Source organism: Heptranchias perlo, chromosome 3 (assembly GCF_035084215.1).
Source record: "Heptranchias perlo isolate sHepPer1 chromosome 3, sHepPer1.hap1, whole genome shotgun sequence".
NCBI classification, from domain to species: Eukaryota; Metazoa; Chordata; class Chondrichthyes; order Hexanchiformes; family Hexanchidae; genus Heptranchias; species Heptranchias perlo.
In genome coordinates, this window is record NC_090327.1 from 18,222,270 (window position 1) to 18,248,643 (window position 26,374).

The window sequence follows — 26,374 nt, forward strand, 5'->3', positions numbered from 1 at the left end:
GTCCTCTTCCATGCTCTGCTCCTGTCCGACTGAGGCCAGCCTGTCAGTCAGGCCGGCCTGTCGGATGGCAAACCAAAAAATAAATAAAAGACGTCCTTACGCCAAATTGTAAGGATGTCCGGAAACCCGTAGTTCCGGGTTCCTGTCTGCGATTCGACCCCCCGCCCCCATTCCCGGCTCCGAGTCATAATCCTCGCCAAAGAGTCTGCAAAGGGAAATAGACAGGTTAAGTGAACTGGCAAGAAGGCGGCAGATGGAGTATAATGTGGGGAAATGTGAGGTTATTCACTTTGGTAGGAAGAATAGAAAAACAGAATATTTTTTAAATGGTGAGAAACTATTAACTGTTGGTGTTCAGAGAGATTTGGGTGTCCTCGTACAAGAAACACAAAATGTTAGCATGCAGGTACAGCAAGCAATTAGGAAGGCAAATGGCATGTTGGCCTTTACTGCAAGGGGGTTGGAGTACAAGAGTAAAGAAGTCTTACTACAGTTGTACAAGGCTTTGGTGAGACCTCACCTGGAATGCTGTGTACAGTTTTGGTCTCCTTACCTAAGGAAGGATATACTTGCCTTAGAGGCGGTGCATCTAAGGTTCACTAGATTGATTCCTGGGGTGAGAGGGTTGCCCTATGAGGAGATATTGAGTAGAATGGGCTTTTATTCACTGGAGTTTAGAAAAATGAGAGGTGATCTCATTGAAACATATAAGATTATGAGGGGGGTTGACAGGGTAGGTGCTTGTTTCCCCTGGCTGGAGAGTCTAGAACTAGGGGGCATAGTCTCAGGATAAGGGGTCGGCCATTTAGGACTGAGATGAGGAGGAATTTCTTCACTCAGAGGGTTGTGAATCTCTACCCCACAGGGCTGTGGATGCTGACTCATTGAATATATTCAAGGCTGAGACTGATAGATTTTTGGACTCTAGGGGAATCAAGAGATATGGGGATCAGGTAGGAAAGTGGAGTTGAGGTCGAAGATCAACCATGATCGTATGGAATGGCGGAGCAGGCTCGAGGGGCCTATTCCTGCTCCTATTTCTTATGTTCTTATGTAACTGGTTATTTTCTTTTCTGTTAGATTCTTAAAGTGAATTTAAAAAATTTTAAAAGTCAATGTCCACTTGGTCACTGTCGAATTCTATTTATTAGTACCTTTTCATAGAATCGTAGAATGGTACCAGGACTTCAAGGGTTAATTTACGAGGAGAGATTACACAAATTGGGGTTGTATTCTCTGGAGTTTCGAAGGTTAAGGGGTGATCTGATCGAAGTTTATAAGATATTAAGGGGAACAGATAAGGTTGATAGAGAGAAACTATTTCCGCTGGTTGGGGATTCTAGGAGTAGGGGGCACAGTCTAAAAATTAGAGCCAGACCTTTCAGGAGTGAGATTAGAAAACATTTCTACACACAAAGGGTGGTAGAAGTTTGGAACTCTCTTCCGCAAACGGCAATTGATACTAGCTCAATTGCTAAATTTAAATCTGAGATAGATAGCTTTTTGGCAACCAAAGGTATTAAGGGATATGGGCCAAAGGCAGGTGTATGGAGTTAGATCACAGATCAGCCATGATCTTATCAAATGGCGGAGCAGGCACGAGGGGCTGAATGGCCTACCCCTGTTCCTATGTTCCTAGAGTCATAGAAAGGTTACAGCACGGAAGGAGGCCCTTTGGCCCATCGAGTCCATGCCGGCTCTATGAAAGAGCAATCCAGCTAGTCCCACTCCCCCGCCCTATCCCTCCACATTATGAGGTTATTTCAAAATTCCTTTTTTTATTCATTATGGGTTATTTTGTACATAAACAATTTTACGTAAGTATTGAAGAGGAGGATAAAAATGGAAAGAAATTTATGTGGGAAATCTGTGTTTTGCTTAAATAACCAAAGTATTTTGACAAGTTACATTGTACTTGACTTCATGCAGAAACAGATTATTAGTCTGGTAAAAAGCTCCTGTTCTTGCTCACAATAGTGTCTACCTTAAAGGTTTTTTAAAAACCTTGCTTGTTTCCTTGACTTCTAACAATGGCCGAAGCAGAAACTGATTTTTACCAATTTTCTTTAAATTTACCCAGTTTTTTGGGGGTCCAGTTCTTTCCCTGATTTTCTCCTGGTTTTTGATGCTAAAAATAGAAACTGAAAAATTTGCAAAAAAACCTGAGTTTTTTCAAATTGGCAATGAAAGCCGATTTTAATGATTTTTACGTTATGGTAAGTGTATTTCAGCCATTTCTTAACCACTTCTCTGTATTTTTTTGTTTCTTCTCCCGGTGGTACTTCGGCTTTCATGGGCTTTTTGCTAATTGATCCAATTTTTTGTTGTTGCTCCAGGCACAATTACTGGCACAACTGGGTTTCCCAATGGGAATTCTGTCTGAAACACTTTGACAGAGAAGAATCCAAGGCAAGCCAGACTGCGTTAAAAATGCTGTGTTCCCATCCACTGTTACCCCCACTACACAGCTCCCCCTTCGCACACCCAAATCTGCAACTGGGGTTCTGCATAATTAAGATTAAAAAGGTTACTTTGGAAAATAGGGAGCAAGGAACACACTTCCATTTGTGCTATTGCAAAAACCTGTTTCAGGTACAAACTATATCGGAAAATCTAGGCTATCTGTGGAGAAAATTACACGCAACCACTAACCTGCGAGTACTGCTTTGACACAATAACTGGGCTGAAGCACTAGTTGACCACTGAAATTTTCCGGCAAGATGGAGAAGCTATCTTTGTACGTTGGGATTCCCATCACTGGCTTTACAATGCGGCTATGGCCTACTGGAATCTTCCATGTTAGTATTTTATCAAGTGTGTAGTAATAGTCGTCATGACATTCTTGGAACATTCCTCGACATTCCATTGGCAGAAATATGACTGGATTATCTTTTCTTTTAATGAGCTGGCATTTCAGCATCTTTCCACTGACTCCTTCCTTGATGCCAAGTAATGCCAACTTTTCACCTTTTCTCAGAACGTTGCCTTCAGCCAAGAAAATATCAACTTTATTCTGGAATCTGGGCTGTTCTTCCCTCTTATGCCCTATCTTGATGCAATTTACAAGATGGCCCACAGTCTCATAGGTATCCGGATCTGGAATGAGCAGAAATTCCCCTAAAATGGAAAACAAAGCAATTAAAAGGAATCAGTGCTGTTTAGATTCACTTAAAAAGGTAAAATGAAAGATATTTAAAGAAAAAGATCTCCGATTTCCCCATCTACTTATTTCCCCTTACCTCTCCTTTTCTCAAGGCAGTGACAGTTGGTCGTTTCAATAATCCTTCACCCAAGTGATTATTTTTCATTTGTGGACAGTGGTGAGTATTAGTGAGATATTCAACAGAGAAATACACAGCAAAGCCCATTCCTCTTTTCTCATTCTTTCTCGGGATATGGGGGTCGTTAGCACGGCCAGCTTTTATTGCCCTTGAGAAGGTGGTGGTGAGCCTTCCTCCTGAACCACTGCAGTTCGTGAGGGGAAGACTCTCCAACAGTGCTGTTGGAAAGGGAGTTCCAGAATTTTGACCCAGCGACGATGAAGGGACGGTGATATATTTCCGTGTCGGGATGGTGTGTGACTTTGAGGGGAACTTGGAGGTGATGGTGTTCCCATGCACCTACTGTGCTTGTCCTTCTAGATGTTGGAGGTCACGGGTTTGGGAGGTGCTGTCGAAGAAGCTTTGGCGAGTTGCTGCATTGTATCCTGTGGCCAGTACACACTGCAGCCACGGTGTACCGCTGGTGGATTGAGTGGATGTTTAAGGATGGGCTGTCGATCAAGCGGACTGCTTTGTCCTGAATGACGTCGAGCTTCTTGAGTTGCAGTTTTACCCACCCAGGCAAGTGGAGAGTATTCCATCACACTCCTGACTTGTGCCTTGTCCTCACATGATATCCATCTATGTGTCATTCCAGCAAGGATTGCTGGAACCCTAGCCAAATGTTTTGCTTCCCTAGCCCACTTTTGCAGCAGTATCGGCCACCCAGTTAAGAGCAGCTAACCCAACACAGACCAGGAATCAAATCTGGGTTTTTCCTAGTTTGTATGGCCCAGTACCACACTAAACTTGAGGGAGAGAAGTAAATTCTTACTCTTATAGCTATTGTACAGCTGCTGGCTGGCAGCATTCATACACATAGGATCAAAGGTTAGAATATTAGAAAATTCTCTCAATTTCATTAGCAATTCAAACGTGTCAAATCTATTTTTTGATTGTCCTTTTTGTGCTGAGGTTCCTTCATAAGAATTGTAAATTGAATCATAGAATGGTTACAGCACAGAAGGAAGCCATTTGGCCCATTGAGCCTGTGCCGGCTCCTTGTAAGAACAATCCAGTTAGTCCCATTCCCCCGCTCTTTCCCTGTGGCCCTGCAAATTTTTTCCTTTCTAATATTTATCCAATTCCCTTTTGAAAGCCACAAATGAATCTGCATTCACCATCCTATCAGGCTGTGCATTCCAGATCATAACTACTCGCTGCATAAGAAAGTTTTTCCTCATGTCACCTTTGGTTCTTTTGCCAATCACCTTAAATCTGTGTCCTCTGGCTCTCGACCCTTCCGCCAATGGGAACAGTTTCTCTTTATTTACTTTATCGAAACGCATCATGATTTTGAACACTTCTATCAAATCTCCTCTCAACCTTCTCCAAAGAATGGTAGAGCAAACAGGGGTGACCATGTTTTCCTTCATGAGTTTAACTAACAAATATCCATACAGAACCACTAACAGTGAGAGTGTTTGCTTCCTCTAGGTATTGGATCAAATGGATCTCATGCCTTTGCAATAGAATTGAAATATTGTATAAATTACAGTAATTGGGCATTTTTTGAGTATTACTATTACAGTGAACTGTACTATAGTGTATTTACTTATCCCAGTATAGAATAGTTTGGAATGTATTAGAATGTTGTAGACGGTTCTGAGATCCTTCAAGCAAAATTAAGAACACATGAATTAACCATAGCCCTGAATTCTGTTCATTTGTGTGACTGTGTAACACTGTTCCATATGATGTAAGGTTACTCTATACACTAGTGTAATTGTTTAGTGTGATGCAAGATGTCATGGCGATCAGCTAGGTACAAATTGAGATAATTGCATGCTCTATGGTATCCATCCACAAGGCACGAGTCAGGAGTGTGATGGAATACTCTCCACTTGCCTGGATGAGTGCAGCTCCAACAACACTCAAGAAGCTCAACACCATCCAGGACAAAGCAGCCCGCTTGATTGGCATCCCATCCACCACCCTAAACATTCACTCCCTTCACCACCGGCGCAGCGTGGCTACAGAGTGTACCATCTACAGGATGCACTGCAGCAACTTGCCAAGGCTTCTTTGACAGCACCTCCCAAACCCATGACCTCTATCACCTTGAAGGACGAGGGCAGCAGGCACATGGGAACAACATCACCTGCACGTTCCCCTCCAAGTCACACACCATCCCGACTTGGAAATATATCGCCGTTCCTTCATCGTCACTGGGTCAAAATCCTGGAACTCCCTACCTAACAGCACTGTGGGAGAACCTTCACCACACGGACTGCAGCGGTTCAAGAAGGCGGCTCACCACCACCTTCTCAAGGGGAATTAGGGATGGGCAATAAATGTAGGCCTCGCCAGTGATGTCCACACCCCATGAACGAATAAAAAAAATGCTCTATGGTATGTGGGAGTAGATTTTATGAATTAGTGCTTCTGGTGGACAGCTTTGAATGGTGAGAATGTATATAAGAAACTTGGGCGTGAAGTTCAGCATGCCACACACAATTTTCCCTCCATTAATTCTAATTCATAAAATCTACCTAGTGATGTTTCCTAAGTTGCTGTGACCATGGAAAAGTCACCAATGAAGGCAACTGGCTGAGAGTGTATGATGTAGCAGATGGCTATTTTGGAGTTTTGTTTTATTTACCTTTGGCACTGGGTGCACAACAAAACCTTGCAGTCTTTCCTCAAGAGATGAATTGGGTTGGGTTGGCTCTGTTACCTCCAGACTCGACTATTCCAATGCTCTCCTGGCCGGCCTCCCACCCTCGCACCCTCTGTAAACTTGCGCTCATCCAAAACTCTGCTGCCCCTATCCTAACTCGCATCAAGTCCTGTTCACCCATCCTGTGCTCGCTGACCTACATTGGCTCCCGGTCCAGCGAACCCCTCGATTTTAAAATTCTTGTCCTTGTTTTCAAATCCCTCCATGGCCTCGCCCCCCCCCCCCCCACTCCTCCAGCCCTACAAACCTCCGAGATCTCTGCACCTCCAACTCTGGCCTTTTGCACATCCCTGATTTTCCTCACTCCACCATTGGCGGCCACGCGTTCAGCTGCCTAGGCCTTAAGCTCTGGATTTCTCTTCCTAAACCTCACCACCCCTTTCCCTCTGTCTCCTCCTTTAAGACACTCCTTAAAACCTACCTCTTTGACCAAGCCCTGTCCTAATACCTCCTTATGTGGCTGGGTGTAAAATTTAGTTTGATAACACTCCTGTGAAGCGTCTTGGGACATGTCACTACGTTAAGAGATCATGATAGAGCAGATTGTTCATGGTCTGTAGAAAAACAGGTTTGATGATCTGAATTTATTTTTCCCCCTCAGGAGCATGCCCGCTAATGTTCATTTCTTTTTTTATGATGCAGTTGTGACTGATTGCTACAAATTCCCACCCTGGACTAAACCTTAAGTGAAAAGCAAAATACCGCAGATGCTAGAAATCTGAAATAAAAACAACAACTGCTGGAAACACTGAGCAGGTCAGGCAGCCTCTGTGGAGAGAGGAAGGCAGGATTAACGGCCAATAATTTCTTGGCGACTTGGGCCGTTGCAATGGTGTATCTACAGCCTTGGGTTCATCTACCAGCGCAAAAGTCCCAGGAAATTATGGCGAAAGTGAGTTACGCCATTATTCAGGCATAATTTCCTGGGACTTTTGCAGCACTCCACCAATATCCTCGACAAAACTGTGAAAGGCCAGTTGATCATAGCTCCGCCCTCCAGTCAAGTCAACGGTGCTTGAGAATTTCCGGGATTTCCACTGGTTTTCTCACCGTCGTCACTTAGACTGAAAAATAATGGCGCAGGTGAAAGTATTTAAACTCACAAGTTAAAATAATTGATTAAAGTAAAATTAAATCTCTGCTCTTTCCTGATATAATTAATTATTAGCTAAAGCCTATCAAAACATAAGAACATAAGAAATAGGAGCAGGAGTAGGCCATACGACTCCTCGAGTTTGCTCCGCCATTCAATAAGATCATGGCTGATCTTTTACCTCATCTCCACTTTCCGACCCGATCCCCATATCCTTTGATTCCCTGAGTGTCCAAAAATCTATTGATCTCAGTCTTGAATATACTCAATGACTCAGCATCCACAGCCCTCTGGGGTAGAGAATTCCAAAGATTCACAGCTCGCTGAGTGGAGAAATTTCTCCTGATCTCGGTCCTAAATGTCCGACCCCTTATCTTGAGACTATGCCCCCTAGTTCTAGTCTCTCCAGCCAGGGGAAACAACCTCTCAGCGTCTACCCTGTCAAGCCCTTCTTCCTTGTCATTGTGCGTTAGGTTTAGTGTATATTGTGTGCGTGGTGCAGGTGTCAAAGTGCCTGCATATACCATTGATGAAAGTGAGAGTGGGGGAGAAATTTGATTAGGCCCGTTTTCAGGCCCAAAATGGTTAGCGCGCTCACAGCAACCGCCAGAAGACAGAGGCTCATCTGAAATTGGGCCTCGGGCCTGATCTGAATAGTTCCGGCAAGCTGCAGGCACCTTTCGGGCCTCCTGAGGCAGCTCGCCAGTTTCCTATGGACCAATTTGAGCCGGCTGTGAAGCCAGCAGCAGCCCTCAAGTAGATCCTGGTAGGGGGATGGGGGAGGCGAAAGAGAGGATGACGAATGTGGGCCAGCAGTGGCCTACAGTAGTGGTTCACCTGGCTCCACTTTAAGCTAAGTTAAAAGTTCGGAGATGGGTCCCTCAGCAGGTGTTAGGCTCCTCGTTATCATAGGCAAGAGGCCTAGTGCCTGTTTATGACGGCCGCTAGGGATGCCTGAATATCGCCCGAGTTAATATGGTGTTGGACGTATTTCAGGTGTCCGTGGGGCACGGGACACAGCCCCATGAAACTGGACCTTTTTACCCCCATTTCACACCTAAGAAATGGGATAAACGAGGTCCAACTTTACACCCCCCACTCTGCAATTTGTTTAATCTGAGACTTTGTTATTAAGCTTAAATTGTTAATGTCATCTTCTAAATAAATGGTAAAAAATAAATCTGTAACTTGGACTGTTCCTAAAACTGAATACAATAGCCGAGTGCATCCATAAGTCAAACAATTTACTGCAAGCGATCGAGTTCAGCAGAGTGAAAGAATTCTGTGACTCAGGTCGTGCCAATATTGATCTGCTTAATTTGTTCATTGATGCAGACGGTGTAAGCCATTGGCTGCTCCACTTCTGAGGTCCCCGATTCACCATTATGCTCGCTGCGCTGTATTCAAATCACTTTTCCAGGAAATTTTGGAGTAAGTTTGCAACAGGTGCACGAATCGGCACAATTAATGGCGTTCGTTGCCATTCGCCTTGCTCCAGGAAATTCCAGGCCAGCGTTTCAGATGGGCGACCTGGTTCGTCTGTAACATCGTCCCATTCTGACAAAAGGTCATCCCTCTCCATAGATGTTGCCTGACCTGCTGAGTGTTTCCAGCATTTGCTGTTTTTATTCTGGACTAAACCTTCCTGTGTTGACCCTGACAGGTTAACAGTAAGTAACAGTGGTCTGTGAGTTGATGATTACTGTGGCTTGGAACTGGCAGTTCCACAGTAAAGTTGCCCTGTTCATAAAGCCCTGTGGCTACAGGGTTGATTGTTGCTTTGGGAACCTCTTGGATTGAATTTACAGAACTGTTGTTATGTATCAGAAATATTGTTTCCCTGAGCTTTAGTTTGATTTATATTATTTTTTAAAAGTGCTGTTGCAGTGGACGGAATCATTTTCTTTAAAACATCAGTTTTCCTATAGCATTGGGCAGGGTGGCCCTGCCATTAATAGAGCACGTTAAAGCGTTATTACAACCTGACATGTTTAAATGCTTTACATAGAGTATTGCCACTGCTGCAGAATTCCAGCAGGTGGCAGCAGAAGACCACAGGCCAGAGACTGCATAAAGCAAAGAATTGGCAGCCTAGAATAGCTCTGCAGCTACTTTATAACCAATAAGCACCTTATTAACAGTGTGATTAAGAAGTACAAAGAAACTGCTGTGCTATACATTTCCTTACATATTGGCAGCCACGAGTTAACCATAAAATATGGGCCAAGTAAACTGCATTTACACAACATAACAACAGTGACTGCATTTCAAAGTAAAGAAAGAACTTGTGTTTATATAGGGCCTTTCACGACTTCAGGATATCCCAAAGCGCTTTACAACCAATGAAGTATTTTTGAAGTGTATTCACTGTAAGGAAACACAGCAGCCAATTTGCACAAAGCGAGGTCCCACAAACAGCGATGTGATAATGACCAAATGATCTATTTTAGTGATGTTGGTTGAGGGTTGAATATTGGCCAGGACACCGGGGAGAACTCCCCAACTCTTCTTCAAAAATAGCGTCATGGGTTCTTTTTCCATCTACCTGAGAGGGCAGACAGGGCCTACGGTTTAACATCTTATCTGAAAGACAGCACCTCTGACAGTGTAGAACTCAATCAGTACTGCACTGGAATGTTAGCCTAAATTTTATACTCAAATCTCTGAAGTGGGATTATGAACCCACAACCTTCATTGATATCAGAGACGAGAGTGCTACCAACTGAGCCACAACTAACACTGCGTTAACTAAAGTAGTTCACTATGGGATAGATTTTACGAATTAGCCCTCCATGTGCCGAGCTTCGTACAACGGCAGTGCATATTGGCAATTCTGTCCCATACGGACAGAAAATCACGCAGACTGGCCTGGCCTTCACAGCGAAGTTCCTGATATGTGTTCCTGCAAAGCTCCGTGTTGAGAAAGCCAATTCATAAATTCTGTGAGATGCCTTGAAAGGTTTCTGAGAGGCATTAAAGATGCTCTATAAATGTAAGTCTTCTTTCTTTCTGATAAAATTGACAATAAAATTGACAATAAATTCTATCAGGAGAGTTTCAAGTGATAGTACAAGAAATAAAATAAACCCTGTAAGCTAGCCAGCATCAGTAGTACTGCACTTTTAATTAGCTTCTATAGACATGTACAATGGCGATATTTTTGAATAATGCAAATTAAAAACAAATAAACACTTAACTAATGCTGCAAAACTGAGATAAGGCACACTTGTGAATAAATGTTTAGCTCTGTGGTTAACCAAAAATGCTTTTTCTTAAAAGTATTTCTCAATGTTTTATTTCTTCTCCTTGGGAAGACCTTGCATATTTAATAAGCTGTACCCCTATTGATGTTACCATCAAAGCGGGCGAGCATCTTAAAGACCCTCCAAGCACACAAAATAAGGTATGTTTCCATGAGGCAGGGCTCTCTCGAAAGGACAAGCCTCGTTTTGCATGCTTGCGAGTAAGTAAGAAAGAATGTCAGCCATTAACTCCAGTGATGTATATGCCATAATAGCCAACATCAAACAGAAGTATATGTAATCAAAGAAGGATCCTCACTTCATAGAATTTTACGTATCTACGCCCAAATTGCAATCTTTTTCTGTGTTGAATTGCCATGGTTTTCTGCAGAGAATTCTTAAACATTTTAACTCTGGATGACGCAGATATAAAAGTGGCAAAACAAGCCAGACTAATGATCACACAGAGTGGGGAAAAAACTTTTGTCATTTCTGCATATTTTTATTGGACTCATTTTAAAATATGTCCATGGTCTCAAAAGACCGTTCAATAAATTTGCTAATCCATCGGCTGGCATATAAACAGAACGGTAGATGTGAATGATATAAGCAGCAATAAAAATACCTTTTAAAAGATTATGAAGAAAAGCAATTTGCAATGCCTGATTTATAATTTCAATAGGAAAATAAACCACAAACTCTATCCTGTTCATTTAGGGTTGGAAATCACTGTCAAGCTTAATGTCAAACTACCAATTCCTTGGTTTGCTATTGTGACAAATGCATTAACCTGTTTCTTTGAAACCATTACTTAACCTATAACTCTGACATGGCTATAAAGTTCTTAATTTTTAATAGAATGTACATGTTAACTGAGTAGAGGAACAATGAGATCTGGGATGCAAATGCATAGATCTTTAAAGATGGGAGTAATAATAAAAAAAACATAAAATGGCAACTGGGATCCTGGGGCACTGATTATAAAAGTAAAGAAGTGATACTGAATTTTGGATAAGACATTTGTTAGGCCACAGTTGGAATATTTCATGTAGCTTTAAAGATTGCGTTATAGAAATGATATTAGAGGCTAAATTTCCTGAGACCCAGCATCATCAGCAGGGCCTTGCATGCAGAGGGCATCTTAGAATCATAGAATGGTTATAGCACAGAAGGAGGCCATTCGGCCCATTGAGCCCATGCTGGCTCTTTGTAAGAGCAATCCAGTTAGTCCCATTCCCCTGGTCTTTCCCCGGTAGCCCTGCAAAATTTTTTCCCTTCAAGTATTTATCCTATTTCTTTTTGAAAGCCATGATTGAATCTGCTTCCACTACTCTTTCAGGCAGTGAAACCTTTCAAAGCATCTTGCAGATTTTATGAATTGGCTTTCTCAACATGGAGCTTCACAGGAACACATATCAGGAACTTGGCTGTGGAGGCCAGGGAATTCTACCCTTATTACAAAATTGAAGGTGCAATGCCCAGGATTTTCTGATAAGCTGCCTGCTGCATGTGAGGCCTCACCAGTGACAGGGGTGGGGGGACGGTCTTGTAAATTTAGCCCTAGAGCCATGAGAAAGGTACCGTGAAGACTCACTAGAATGATACCAGGAATGATGGGTTCTAGCTATGAAGATGTACTCAAAAAAATTGGGGTTTTCCCCCGGAACAGAAATAAGACCATAAGAGATAGGAGCAGGAGTAGGCCATTCGGCCCCTCGAGCCTGCTCTGCCATTTAATGAGATCATGGCTGATCTGATTTTTATCTCAACTCCACTTTCCCGCCCTTTCCCCATATCCTTTGACTCCCTTGCTGATCAAAAATTTGTCTAACTCAGCCTTGAATGTATTCGATGACTCAGCCTCCACAGCTTTTTGGGGTAAAGAATTCCAAAGATTCACAACCCTCTGGGAGAAGAAATTCCTCCTCATTTCCATCTTAAATGGGCGACCCCTTATTCTGAGACTATGCCCCTAGTTTTAGATTCCCCCATGAGGGATAACATCCTCTCAGCATCTACCCTATCGAGTCCCCTCAGAATCTTGTATATTTTAATAAGATCTCCTCTCATTATTTTAAACTCCAATGAGTATAGACCCAACCTGTTCAATCTTTCCTCATAAGACAACCCTTCCATACCCGGAATCAACCTAGTGAACCTTCTCTGAACTGCCTCCAATGCAAGTATGTCCTTCCTTAAATAATGGCACCAGAACTGTACGCAGTACTCCAGGTGTGGTCTCACTGGCACCCTGTATTGTTGTAGCATGACTTCCCTGCTTTTATACTCCATCCCCCTAGAAATAAAGGCCAATATTCCGTTTGCCTTCCGGATTACCTGCTGCACCTTTATCCAAGTCATTGATATATATTGTAAATAGTTGAGGCCCCAGCACTGATCCCTGCGGCACCCCACTCGTTACAGATTGCCATTTTGAAAATGACCCTTTTATCCCGACTCTTTGTTTTCTGTTAGTTAGCCAATCCTCTATCCATGCCAGTATATTACCCCCAACACCATGAGCTCTTATCTTATGCAGTAATCTTTAATGTGGCACCTTATCGAATGCCTTTTGGAAATCCAAATATACCGCATCCATTGGTTCCCCTTTATCCACCCTGCCCGTTACTTCCCCAAAGAACTCTAATAAATTTTCAGACATGATTTCCCCTTCATAAAACCATGTTGACTCTCCTTGATTGTATTATGAGTCTCCAAATGTCCTGCTACTACTTCCTTAATAATGGATTCTAGCATTTTCCCAATGACAGATGTTAGGCTAACTGGTCTATAGTTACCTGCTTTCTGTCTCACTCCCTTCTTGAATAGGCATGTTACGTTTGCAGTTTTCCAATCCGCTGGGACCTTGCCAGAATCTAGTGAATTCTGGAAGATTACAACCAATGCATCCACAGCCACTTCCTTTAAGACCCTCGAATGCAAGCCATCAGGTCCAGGGGACTTATCAGCCTTTAGACCCATTAGTTTACCTAGTACTTTTTCTCTAGTGATAGTGATTGTTTTTAGTTCCTCCCTCCCCTTTGCCCCTTGATTTTCTACTATTACTGGTTTGTTATTAGTTTCTTCTACTGTGAAGACAGATACAAAATGGTTAACTTGAAATCTAATAGTAATTTTTAAGATTAGGAAAGGTTTGGAAAGCATAAACAGTGAAAGATTGCTACAATCAGTTGCCAAACCATTGCTACAATGGTTGGCAAATTGAGATTATCACTGGAAGAACAATGGGGGGAGGTTTGAAGAAGTTTTTTCACATAGACTGTTATTAGGACATGGAATTACCACAAGTGGCTATTGAGGCAGAAGCTATAACATAATGTAAAAGGGATTTGGATAAATATTTGAAAATGAAGAATATAGAAGAATATAGGCAATGGGCAGGGAAATTAAATCACATTATTTAGCTATGGCTGAAGAGCTAACACTGCTACATTTGTGACGGGCCAAATGGCCTCTTTCTGTCGTGTAACTTCCATGATTCTATTTTGCATTGAAAACCCTCCTCCTGGGGATTCTTTCTCCTTTAATCACACGTGTAACATTACGTAAAGATTCCAAAACTCGTTTTCAGTTAGAAAAGAAACAAAATATAATACAAAATATGTTGACTGCACAGTCTCTAGAATCTTTTCAAAAGGAGCTGGACAGGCTCCTGATTACAGAGAAAAAGAAAGTCTTGCATTTATATTGCTCTTTTCATGACCTCAGGACATCCCAAAGCACTTAACAGACAATTAAGTACTTTTGAAGTGTAGACACTGTTGTAATGTAGGAAACACGGCAGCCATTTTGCGCACAGCAAGGTCCCACAAACAGCAATGTGATAATGACCAGATAATCTGTTTTAGTGATGCTGGTTGAGGGATAAATATTGGGCCAGGAGACCGGGGGTGAATATGGCTAGGCACTGGGGCAGGAAGAAGACTGAAGAGAGCCCCGGAAAATAAACTCCAATCAGAGTGAGCTAACTATTGTCAGATGCCTTTACCTTTCCCTCCCCAACATGGGATTGAACAAGTCCTTACTGTTTACATGGAAAAATCAACAGATCTGGCATGAGCCAAATGAACCAAATGGCCTTTCTCTGTAACTCTGTATTCTTCTGATATATTTAGCAGGAATGGCTGTATCAGCACATTCCACTGAGGCCCACTGCTGCAATGAATGTTTTTGAAGAATTATAAGTATAATAAATGATTTAAATCCATCTAATGGTCACAGCCAGCAACCATATCTGAGCACTAGGGTTAACAATTACTCTGGTTCTTTTCACAACCTGGCAAGTTTATATTATAATTAGTTTTGAACATTTTTAGAGTGTTTATACTATACTCCCAGCATATGTGTGAACCCAGCAATAGATCAGATCATTTGACAGCTTACCTTGACGGATTAAGTTATCATCATATTAGCATCAGCTATAACTGTGCATTCCACTTTAACCTTGCAGTAACTTTATCCTTCCCACTCTTAAATAGATCCCTTTTCCTCACTGCAGTCTGCCAGTTGGAAGCTATGCAATAACCAATCTTTTTGAAAATACAAAAAAATAGCAAACACACACATCGCATTTTAGCTCACAATATTTACCTCAGAGATGTGACGATCCACAGAGGGAGGAAATGTGGTGCATTCCAGTGTAAAACTAGCAGGGCTTTTGCCTCAGTTTACGACTGGACTATGGAGATATAATTTGGGATTTTTTTTGGTGCATTCATTCTTAGTATAAATTTTGAGTTGTTAAAACTGAACAATGCACTCAAGATTGTTCTGCATCGAGGTGCTGGGAATATTTAATGCCAGGACCTGCTTCCTACTGTTTCCTAAAGTGTAGAACAAGCTGTAGAAGGAAACAACAAAGTTAAGAGAGGGAAAGCAAGCTACCTCACTTCCAGCGCAGGCTCAGAAAATTTATTCCTAAATTTCGTCTTTTCTGACTTAGTGCAAATGAGCAATTTTAATCCGACTGTTGTTTTAAACTGAATTGAGGAACACTGCTCCAGAGATAACCAGGCAACAGGACAAGTAACTAATGAAGAGGTGGTATTTTGCTTGCTTAGCTGCGGAGGACAATGAACCTGGACAGATCCGCTTACCCCAGGGAGATGAGATGTGCAATTAGGAGATTTGCACATCTGCAAAAATTTGGCAGATGGAGTATAATGTGGGAAAATGTGAACTTGTCCACTTTGGCAGGAGGAATAGAAAAGCAGTATATTATTTAAATGGAGAGAGATTGCAGAACTCTGAGGTACAGAGGGATCTGGGTGTCCTAGTACATGAATCACAAAAAGTTAGTATGCAGATACAGCAAGTGATTAGGAAGGCAAATGGAATGTTGTCATTTATTGCAAGGGGAATGGAATATAAAAGTAGAGATGTTTTGCTACAGTTGTACAGGACATTGGTGAGACCACATCTAGAATACTGTGTGCAGTTTTGGTCTCCTTATTTAAGAAAGGACATAATTGATTTAGAGGCGGTTCAGAGAAGGTTCACTCGACTGATTCCTGGGATGAGGGGGTGATCTTATGAGGAAAGGTTGGACAAGTTGGGCCCGTATATATTGGAGTTTAGAAGAATGAGAGGTGATCTTATTGAATCATATAAGATCCTGAGGGGACTTGAAGGGGTAGATGCTGAGAGGATGTTTCCCCTTGTGGGAGAGACTAGAACTAGGGGACACAGTTTAAAAATAAGGGGTCTCCCATTTAAGACGGAAATTAGGAGAAATTTTTTCTCTCAGAGGGTCGTGAGTCTGTGGAACTCCCTTCCCCTGAGGGCGGTGGAGGCAGGGTCATTGAATATTTTAAAAACTGAGTTAGAAAAATTCCTGATTAACAAGGGAGTCAAAGGTTACAGTAGGTAGACGGGAAAGTAGGGTTGAGGTCACAATCAGATCAGCCATGATCTTATCAAATGGCAGAGCAGGCTCGAGGGGCCGAATGGCCTACTCCTGCTCTTAATTCGTATGTTCGTATGTAGGAGATGATGATGGGCAGTGAGAGGTTAACTGCACGTTCACCATTATGAGCTCATGAGCAACATAAGGCACATTTTGCCCTTTAGACCAGGCAGAAGGAAGTCTTACAATACAGGGTATTGTGAAGAAATATAAATAGAACAAAACAAGGAAGTTATAAAGAGTGGGGAACAAAGGCATGGTACTGAGGCAGGAACAGAAAAAAATACAGGAATCTTGACATGCTGAAAAAACAGAAACTCAGTACAATAAAACCAGCCCATTTAAGGGATAAAAAAAAGTCAAGGGAGTGCCTTTATAAAAACACAACCATAATTATCAAAACATTCCTTGATTTAAGAAAATGTTCTATTCATACCACAGTGGCCCTTGTATTTTGGATTTCTTTCCCTCTATACCATGCTGGTGCCATTGCTAATGAGATGGAGCTACCGGAATTCATTCATTCTAATGGGACCCACTATTCTGGATGGTTTTGAGAGGCAACCTGGAACTATCTGACCCTGGAATAACATACTACTGGCTGGTTGTGTTGCACTTCCTTCCCCTTTTGACTTTCCTTCCCCTTTAGGGTTAAAATTGGTATCAGCCAGCTGCTCAAAGCTCTTTTACTGATGAGGCTACAAAAAACTGGGAAGATGTTAATCCCTCGTCCGACTTCCTGTTATTGTTTCTCTTTAATCATTTCTCGTTTGGAATCTTCTTTTGCCTTTAATTTTGAAATGCATTTTACTGATGGAGACGCTGTTTCACTCAGCAATGACAGAGAGGGCTCACCGTTGAAACTGTAGGGCCATTGTTCCATTTCATAAGCAACATCGTCAGTAGCTGACAGAAGTCCCTGCTTCACTGTAGAAAAAAAACCACCTGATTCTCGACATTTATTGTGTTTATACAATGATTTGAATTCTTCCAGGTAATGGCTGATCATTGCGGGCTAACTGCTACACCATGGGATAGAAACTGGTATGCGTTATGTCTGTTTTTCAGATACATAGGAACGGGAGTAGGCCTTTCAGCGCCTCGAGCCTGTTCCACCATTCAATTAGATTATGACTGATCTGTACCATAACTACATTTGCCCATCTTTGTTCCCTATCCATGACCTAACAAAAATCTATCAATTTCAGTCTTGAAAATTTCAATTGGCCATCCATAGCCTTTTGGGGAGAAAGTGCCAAGTCCCAGATTTCCAGTACCTTTTGTGTGAAAAAGTGCTTCCGATTTTCACTCCTAAATGGCTTAGCTCTAATTTTAAGATTGTGCCCCCTTATTCTGGATTCCCTGACGAGAGCAAATAGTTTCTCCGTATCTCTCCTATCAAATCCGTTTATCATTTTAAAGACCTCGATTAGATCACCCTTTAACCTTCTAAACTCAAGAAAATACAAATCAAGTTTATGCAAACTGGCTGAATAATTTAACCCTTTAATCCCTGTTATCATTCTAATGAATCTGCACTGTACCCCCTCCAAGGTCAAAATATCTTTCCTGAGGTTCGGTGCCCAAAATGGAATGCAGTACTTCAGATGGGGTCTGACCAGGGCTTTGTATAGTTAAAGCATAACTTCCTTACTTTTGTATTCCAAACTCCTTGAGATAAAGACCAACACACCATTAGCCTCTTTGATTACTTTTTGTACATTTGCACTAGTGTTTTGTGATTTGTGTACATGGACACTTAGGCCAAGTTTGGTGCTGTACCCGTTTTGCACGTGTAAAATGAGCGTCTAAGCATCCAATGTGACGGGTGGATTACACACGCGCGTTCCATGCTGGAAGTGTACTGCCCACCATATTGGTAAAGGCTTCAGTAAAGGAGTCCAGGGCCCACACTTGAAACAAACGTTTCAACATGAAGGAAGTCCCTTCGACCCATCACGCCTGTGCTGCTGCTAACTCTGAAATGGAGCTATATAATTTAATCCTATTTTCCTGCTCATTCCCTGTGCCTTTTAATATTTTTTGCTTCACATATTTATCTAATTCCCTCTGAAATGTCATGATTGACTCTGTTTCAATAATTATTTATGGTAATAAATTGCATATCCATGGAATTCCTTGCATGAAATCCTTCTAACCTACCTCTTTCTGCTTCTAGTAGATTCACCAACCAGTGGAAATAATCTTTCATTATTCACCTCCTCAAAATCGTTCATAATTTTGAACACCTTCATTAGATCCCTTCTTAACCTCCCTGTTCCAGTGAATCCAGCATTAGTTTTTCAATTGTCTTATCATAATTATCTCCTCTCATTCCTGGTATCATCCAAATCATCTTAGGAGATGGTTAGCCAAGATCTCTCTGGAGGTAGCTGTGCCAGCAGTGACGAACAGAGCTGATGTGCTATCAGGTCATCCACAGGGCGGATGTATTCCTGGAGATTTCATCACTCGCTCTCCCGCCTCCAATTGTCCCATCCAATCAAACAGCCTTTTCTTTCCCATTTCGAGTAATTTTACAACAAATAAATGAAAGTGTTCAAAGAGAGTGAGTAAAACGCTCAATTGTTTTTAATGCCCCTATGATGATTTTTTTCTCCCGGGTGTTGCTTGCAACAGTGTCCAGGAGATTAATCTTTCATTCGTGGAGACTCCAGGACAATCCTGGAGGGTTGGCAACCCTAATGTGCTAGCTACCACTTTTTTCATGGGATGTGGGCGTCGCTGGCAAGGCCAGCATTTATTGCCCATCCCTAATCGCCCTAGAGAAGGTGGTGGTGAGCCGCCTTCTTCAACCGCTGCAGGTAAGTAAGTGTTCAGCCCTCCCACTCAGGCCAGCAAGGCAGCTTTCACATTGCTGGCCTAAACAGACCCTTCCTCTGACATCAAGGGAGGTCTGCAGACAGATCATGAAAATCACAGCCGTAACTTTCAAACACGCTTGTAAAACGTACATTTTTGTTCCCGATTTCCGTTACTGCAGTGGAGTCTGTTTCAGCAGCCGGTGGGGTGGATCCCACTGCAGTGCAGGCCCAACATACTACATGTAGGAGCAATTCGAAAATGCAAAGGGGCATCGGATTTTTCAGCAGCCTTTGACCAGACAAGACATTCTGAAATTCCTGACAACGACGCACTTTTGAAATGCCAATCTAAATGTCTGCTGTCCTAGCCTTTTTGGTTCCTGTTTATTCAGCAGGGTAAGGATTATGATAAATCCTGATGAGAATCAATATGGGGGGAAATTTAACCCCACGACAGGCGGAGGGAGGTAGGTTAAAATTTCAAGGATCAGAAACCCGACCCCAGTCCGCCTCAAACACGCCCACTTCCGGTTTTAACGGAGGCTTGTTGGGGGGGGGGGGGGGAGCGGGTGACCAGCCTACTCGTGAGAGGCGGGTCAGTTATTTAAATACGTTTAAGAGGCCGCGCGCCTCAAATATGAACAGACTTTTACATTTAACGGCTGTGGGCCGGGTTTCCCAATGATCTGAAGCACCCCCACACTCGACCCATGATCTCTTCACCCCACTGACCTGCGATCTTTTCAAACCCCCCCCCCCCCCGACTAATGGGGCATGATTTTAGCCTGGAAAAATGGATGGGTTGGGGGCAGTAAAAATTGCAAAAATCTAAAACCGTCCCCCAACCCACCCATTTCCGGTTTTTACGGGGACGGGACGATGGGCGGGCAAACAACTCGCTCTCAGGAGGCGGGTTGGGCATTAGAAGCTTTTAAGGACGCTGCAGACCTCCATTTTCAAAGCTGGGGGGGCTGGGATTCCGGGGCCTTCTACTACACGCCGTGTGAGAGGAGGCGAGAAGGCCAGGAATTGCAGGTAGGTGCCTTTCTGGCACAGCTTGTGGGCCAGGAGGAGCAGGAGTGTTTCCCTCGGGCCCAACAAGCCTACCTGCAGCGACCCCCTCAATGATCGCGACCCCCTGTAACATAAGGGTGAACTGTATGACACATCACAAGTGTTGTCAGCAGCTAAGTGTGTTTACAACGTGCAAGACGCCTCAAGGCCACCAGCTGTTTGATCTGGCCGTCCGCCACAAGTACACTTGTTTACGCCCGAGTATAACTATCAGGGGCTTTCCAGACTCGGAGGACTTCACGGAGGACTGGGATTGCATAATGTGCCTTGGAAAACTACAGGCTCAATTACCAGCCATCGACTTCAGGGGTCCCCGACGGGCAGACGGACGTGAGCTTGTGATTGACTGTGTGTTTGTCTGTTACAGAACTTGTATGTTATAAGTGTTACAATAAAGTAGTACCTTTTCCTTTCGCCTGTGTACTATATTGTCTCAGATCCAGAACCTGTGTTTAAATCAAAACACTACACCCCCTTCCAACGATCGCGACCCCCCCACCATTGATCGCCGACCCCGCCCCCCCGACGATCGCCGACCCCTCCCCAATGATCACGACCCCTCCTGCTCCCCCCCAATGACTGACCCCCGTCTGATGACTGACCCCAGATCCCCACCCCGATCACCCCCCTGATGACTGAACCCCCTCCCCCCCCAGTGACTGACTCCTCCCGACTGACCCCCCCCCCCGCAGATGACTGACCCCCAGATGACCCCTGACCCCACCACCCCTGATGACCATCCCCCCTCCCCCCCAATCAATCTAACACTGATCTGATCACGTCCTCTTCCTGGCTCTTCTCCCGTTCAACTGAGAGTCAGCCTGTCAATCAGGCTGGCCTGTCGAGCGGGAAACCAGCAAAATAGAAAAGAATAACGCCCTTACGTCAAAATCATAAGGACGTCTGGGGAAACCCGTACTTTTGGGTTTCCCGATCGGAATTCCAGCCCCCCCACGCCCGGTCCCCAGGCTAAAATTATGCTCATGATTTCTACACTCCCCCGACCCACGATCTCTTCACCCCCCCGACCCACGATCTCTTCACCCCCCCGACCCACGATCTCTTCACCCCCCCGACCCACGATCTCTTCACCCTCCCGACCCATGATCTCTTCACCACCCCCCCCCCCCAGTGATCTCCTTCCCGACCCGCGATCTCTTCCCCACCAATGCGATCTCTCCCTCCCTCCTCTCCGCTCCCCGGCTGCGGCCTTCCAGCGCAGACCTTCCCTCCCGACAGCGGCCAGCCTCTAAATCTGCTTGGCTGCCAGCCGGAAAAAGGAGAAAAAAATTTCAAGTGAGGTCCCACCCTTAAATTCGGCATTACCCGCATTTCCGGGTTTCCCGGCCGCTACAAATCCCCCCCCCGACCCTGCTCCCTCCCCGCCTCCCCGTAAATATCGGGGCCAATATCTCCCATTTCTAGATCATCTTTCAGATTTATAAATTAGTTTTAATGGAACTTTAGCTTATGATGATCAACTTTTAACAAAGTTAAGCTAATCTGATATGAAGTTTTATTTATTGTACTAAAAAGAAATATTCCTGATGATAAAGAACGTACAGCTAATAAAGCTTTCTGGGCAAGTCCCAATTAATGCTTACAGTTCTACAAGGGACAACGTGTAACCTGGCAGAGTGAGAGACGGAGATGGTGTTGTTCCACCTTCTATACCAGTTCACGGTACAAGAAGCTCGACACCATCCAAGATAAAGCAGCCCGCTTGATTAGCACCCCATCCACCACCCTAATCATTCACTCCCTTCACCACCGGCGCACTGTGGCTGCAGTGTGTACCATCCACAGGATGCACTGCAGCAACTCGCCAAGGCTTCTTCGACAGCACCTCCCAAACCCGCGACCTCTACCACCTAGAAGGACAAGAGCAGCAGGTACATGGGAACAACACCACCTGCACGTTCCCCTCCAAGTCACACACCATCCCGACTTGGAAATATATCGCCGTTCCTTCATCGTCGCTGGGTCAAAATCCTGGAACTCCCTTCCTAACAGCACTGTGGGAGAACCTTCACCACACGGACTGCAGCGGTTCAAGAAGGCGGCTCACCACCACCTTCTTGAGGGCAATTAGGGATGGGCAATAAATGCCGGCCTCGCCAGCGACGCCCACATCCCATGAACGAATAAAAAAAAAGAGACACATTTGACATTACAATAAAATAATCCCGAAGCCTTCTGGATGAAGTGCAATCACCAGAGCCATGTTTCTACACTTAGCTGCAGTAGGCCAGGGTGTAGAGTTTCTAATGTCATCGTGCCAACTCTCTGTAGACTGTGTGTAGTGACTGCGACTTTCTGAGCTGCACTGCTTTGTGATTTCCAGTCCATCCAAATAATCAAATTTTGCCTCAGCAAAATCCAGAAAAAGTGCACAATGATTAATGCCAGGTTGTAAATCAGAAACTCTTGTTGATAAAATTGTTGAGGAGGTAAAGGTTGTACTGAAGAAACGTGTGAACTTATTTGAAATTGAATTGTTATAAAGGCATTGGGACAGATGAAAAAGTTGGTGGAAATCACTACATCAGAGGTGAGCTGTGATGTGCTCCACTCTGCCTTGTTTCAAATGCCATGAGAAGGACGCGACAGATGAACAAGTCTGTTACAGAAGTTACACTTTGCAAACAGGTGAGCCTCAATTGGCACTGTTAGAGTTGCGTTTCTTCAGTACACTGTGGAGTTTTACTTGGAGCTGGCGTACTTGGTCACTGCCTTTGTCCCTTCCGACACGGTGCGTGCTTGGCCAGCTCCCCAGGCAGGGGCAGGTTGCACTGTAGTCAGGATCTCCTGGGAGCTGATGGTGTGGCGCTTGTTGTAATAGGCCAGGCGGGAAGCCTCACCCACCATGCGCTCGAAAATATCGTTCACGAAGGAGTTCATGATGCTCGAGGCCTAGGAGGAGATGCCGGTGTCCGGGGAGGGGGGTGAACCTGCTCCATCACTTTGTAGATGTAGCTGGAGTAACTCTTCTTCCTTGACCTTCTCTGCTTCTTGCCACCCTTTGCTGTGGTTTTACTCAAGGCTTTCTTGGCCCCCTTCTTGGGTGCTGGTTTCTTATTGATAGGCATTTTCAAAGTCAATTTCTGTTAGAATTGTTACCATGCTTCAAGGATGAGGCTACAATACATGCACCTTTAGTGCTGAGGTTAATGATCTCAGTCAGGCAGTAGGAGGGTTGCTACAAATCACCTCGGGGCCCCTGAACTAAGGAGAGGGGGGAAAAAATCAGCAGTGTTCCCACTTTTGCTTGCTATTAGTGATCCAGCTGTGAAATACTTATGTGTGATCATGGCCCCGATAGTTACTCGGAACTGGGAAGAGAGTGGGGGACGGGAGGGATGGGGAGGATTTCTGTACGGGAAACCCGGAAGTAAGAGTTTCCCACAAGTCCTGCTGAATTTAACGGCAGGAGGTCTCTTTTATCTTTTCAACAGGTTTCCTGCACAACAGCCAGCTGGAAAGCAGCAGGGAGCGGATGTCAGGTAAACCTGACATCATGGGGGGAGGGGAGGCCGGAGGGAATGATCATCCCGTGGGGGAGGGGGGGGGGAATGGACATCATGGGAGGGGGAAACTGACGTCTCATGGGGGGGGGAGCGGACATCTCGTAGGGAGGGTGAATTGGACATCATGGGGGGGAAAATGGATGTCTCATGGGGGAGGAACGGATATCCCGTGGGGGGGCAAATCGGACATTGTGGGGGGGGGGGAATCGGACATTGTGGGGGGTGAATCAGACATTGTTGGGGTGGAGTTCAGATATCATGGGAGGGTGAATCAGACATCGTGGGGGGGAAAATGGATGTCTCATGGGGGAGGAACGGATATCTCGTGGGGGAGCAAATCGGACATTGTTGGGGGGGCAAGTCGGACATCGTGGGGGGGGGGGTGAATCGGACATCGTTGGGGGGAGGGTTGGACATCGTGGGGGGAGTGAATCTGTCATCACTGGGGAGGAGGTTCGACATTGTGGAGAGGGGCGAATCGGATATCGTGGGGGGGGGGGGGGGGGTTTGAATCGGACATCGTGGGGTGGGGGGGGTGGTCGGCCGATCTCAGAGGTCTGTTCGCGTGGAGGGAAGCTTGGGGGGGCGGGGTGCCGGGGGAATGCGCTCCTGCTCCTCCTGACCCACAAGCTGCGCAATAAAGACACTTCCCTCATGGATCTGGCCCTTCTTTTATCTGCCGGGAATCCCGTGACCCAGGAATCCTGGCCTCCATGCGTTAGAAATAAAAATTAAGTTAAAATGGAGGCACGTAGCCTCCTTAAAAGATTTCAGTGACTGACCCGCCTCCTGAGAGCGGATTGATCACCCGGAAGTGCGCAGGTTAGAGGCGGGTGTGAGAGATTAACATTTTTACCTTCCCACCTGCCCCCAACCCACTCGTCCTTGGGGATTATAACTCCCCCCCCATATTTCTCTACTCACTGTGTTAGCAAGAAAGTAAACATAGCTGAAAAGATTTACTCTGTTTGATATTTCTAGTGAAGTAATAAAAGTCTTCTAAACGAACATTAATAATTTTGCTGGAAATGGTTTTCAGAGGAAATCTTCCTCTCTACCCTCTGTGAGCACAATATTGGACTCAGCTGTGACTTCCTCCTTGTTCATACAGCCTGTTGACATTCACTGCATACTCTTACATGTGATTAATAGCCATTTGGGTCATGTACTGGAGTTTGTGTCAATGGAACCCTACCCTAGTAGGGAGAAAATCAGAAAATATAAAATATACGGTATACAGACATAATTTGTGAAAGCTATTTTACTTCCTTGAGCTTTGCCGGAGTGCCTAATAAACAGCTGACCTGTTTATGAATTATTAAGCAGCTAGCTGATCAATTGACTTGACGACAGCATTTCTGGGTTTATCAGTAACATTGGTGCAGTCTAAGCTCACATCACTGCTACATGTAAATCAATGCTCCATTTACTTTTAAATTCGACCATGCAATGACCCTGTGCAATAACTACTTGTGCTTGGTACAATCAGAGATGAGAAAGATATTATTACAAGGAAGTACTGCATGATGATGTGTAAGGGCTATGTTTCTATCATCCCTGTGTTCAGGCTTTGCTTTTTAATTTAGATTGGATCTGGATGCAGTCAACATTAAGGGTGATGCTCCCCAAGAAGCATCCTGCTAAAAAGGGGATCAATCAGGCTTGTCACTAAAGACAGTTAATTTTAATGGCATTTGTTCTGGACTGCTTCAGTCTTCTGGCAGGAATTTGGCAATTGTACAGGGCTCAAGGGGAAGTCAGTCTTTTACAATCAAAGTGAAATGTGTACAGACATGGAAATAATAAAGAAAGCTAGTTACTTACATTAAATCAAGAGAGAATAACCAAAAGAGTTTGACAGTGAAAGCTCCTGAAATGTTAAGTGTGTGTGCTGCGTGCATGTGTCTGCAGCTGGACTGAGCTTTGTCTGAGGTATGGTAAGTTTGCTGAGGGATAGTGACTAGCAGCATCTCCTGATGATATGTCCTAGCTCTCCTGTTGTTCTCCCAATTCGTCAATTGAAGAGTTTAATTTTTGTAATATTTAGGAAAAAAAATGATTGATAACAAGAAATAATGTGGCCAGGAGCATGCAGCTGGCCAGATGTATATCAATGATGCTCGACCCTCAAAATGGACTGGACCTGCGGCTGCGGGTATCAGTCAGATGGCTTGCTCGCTCCACCGGCCGGCCGACTGATGGTTAAAATCCACCCCCCCGCCACACCGGCCTGAAAAGTTATCTACGGCAGATCCAAAACTGCACCTCAGTTAGACAAAAAAAAAATACATTTGAGTTATCGGCCCAAATCTTCCTGTAATGGGGAGATTGGAGAGTCACACTGTAAACTTTGCCGTCTAGCGCGCCCATCCCACCATTGCTGACTCCCTCCATATTTTCCTCCATTTTGAATTAGAATATACCTCCAACGACCATGGCGGCAGATTAGAAGCATCAAGACAATTTTTTCCAGTGATTCAACATTAAATTAGTAACTGGGTGGCAATTTGAAGACATAAAACACCGGGTTTTATGCAAAGCCGAAGTACGGCCCTCATCCAGGCCGATCTCTTCTCACTGGATGAGTAATTGGATCCCAAGGTCGGCCTGCTTCCATTTAGACCACGTTGCTCTGTGTGGAATTTGAGTACGGAGATTCCACAGGATTGCTGAGCCTGATTTCTAGC

The 26,374-nt window shown here is 44.3% G+C and overlaps 1 protein-coding gene across 1 annotated transcript in view; it reads right to left on the reverse strand.

The window, feature by feature from the left end:
* The window catches only part of LOC137310775 (protein THEMIS3-like), a 65,721-nt gene that overhangs the window by 21,882 nt on the left and 17,465 nt on the right, over positions 1-26,374 (reverse strand). The window contains exon 3 of the mRNA XM_067978400.1: positions 2,653-3,117. Coding sequence (XP_067834501.1) covers positions 2,653-3,117 — 465 coding nt within the window. The remainder of the gene's footprint in view (positions 1-2,652; positions 3,118-26,374) is intronic.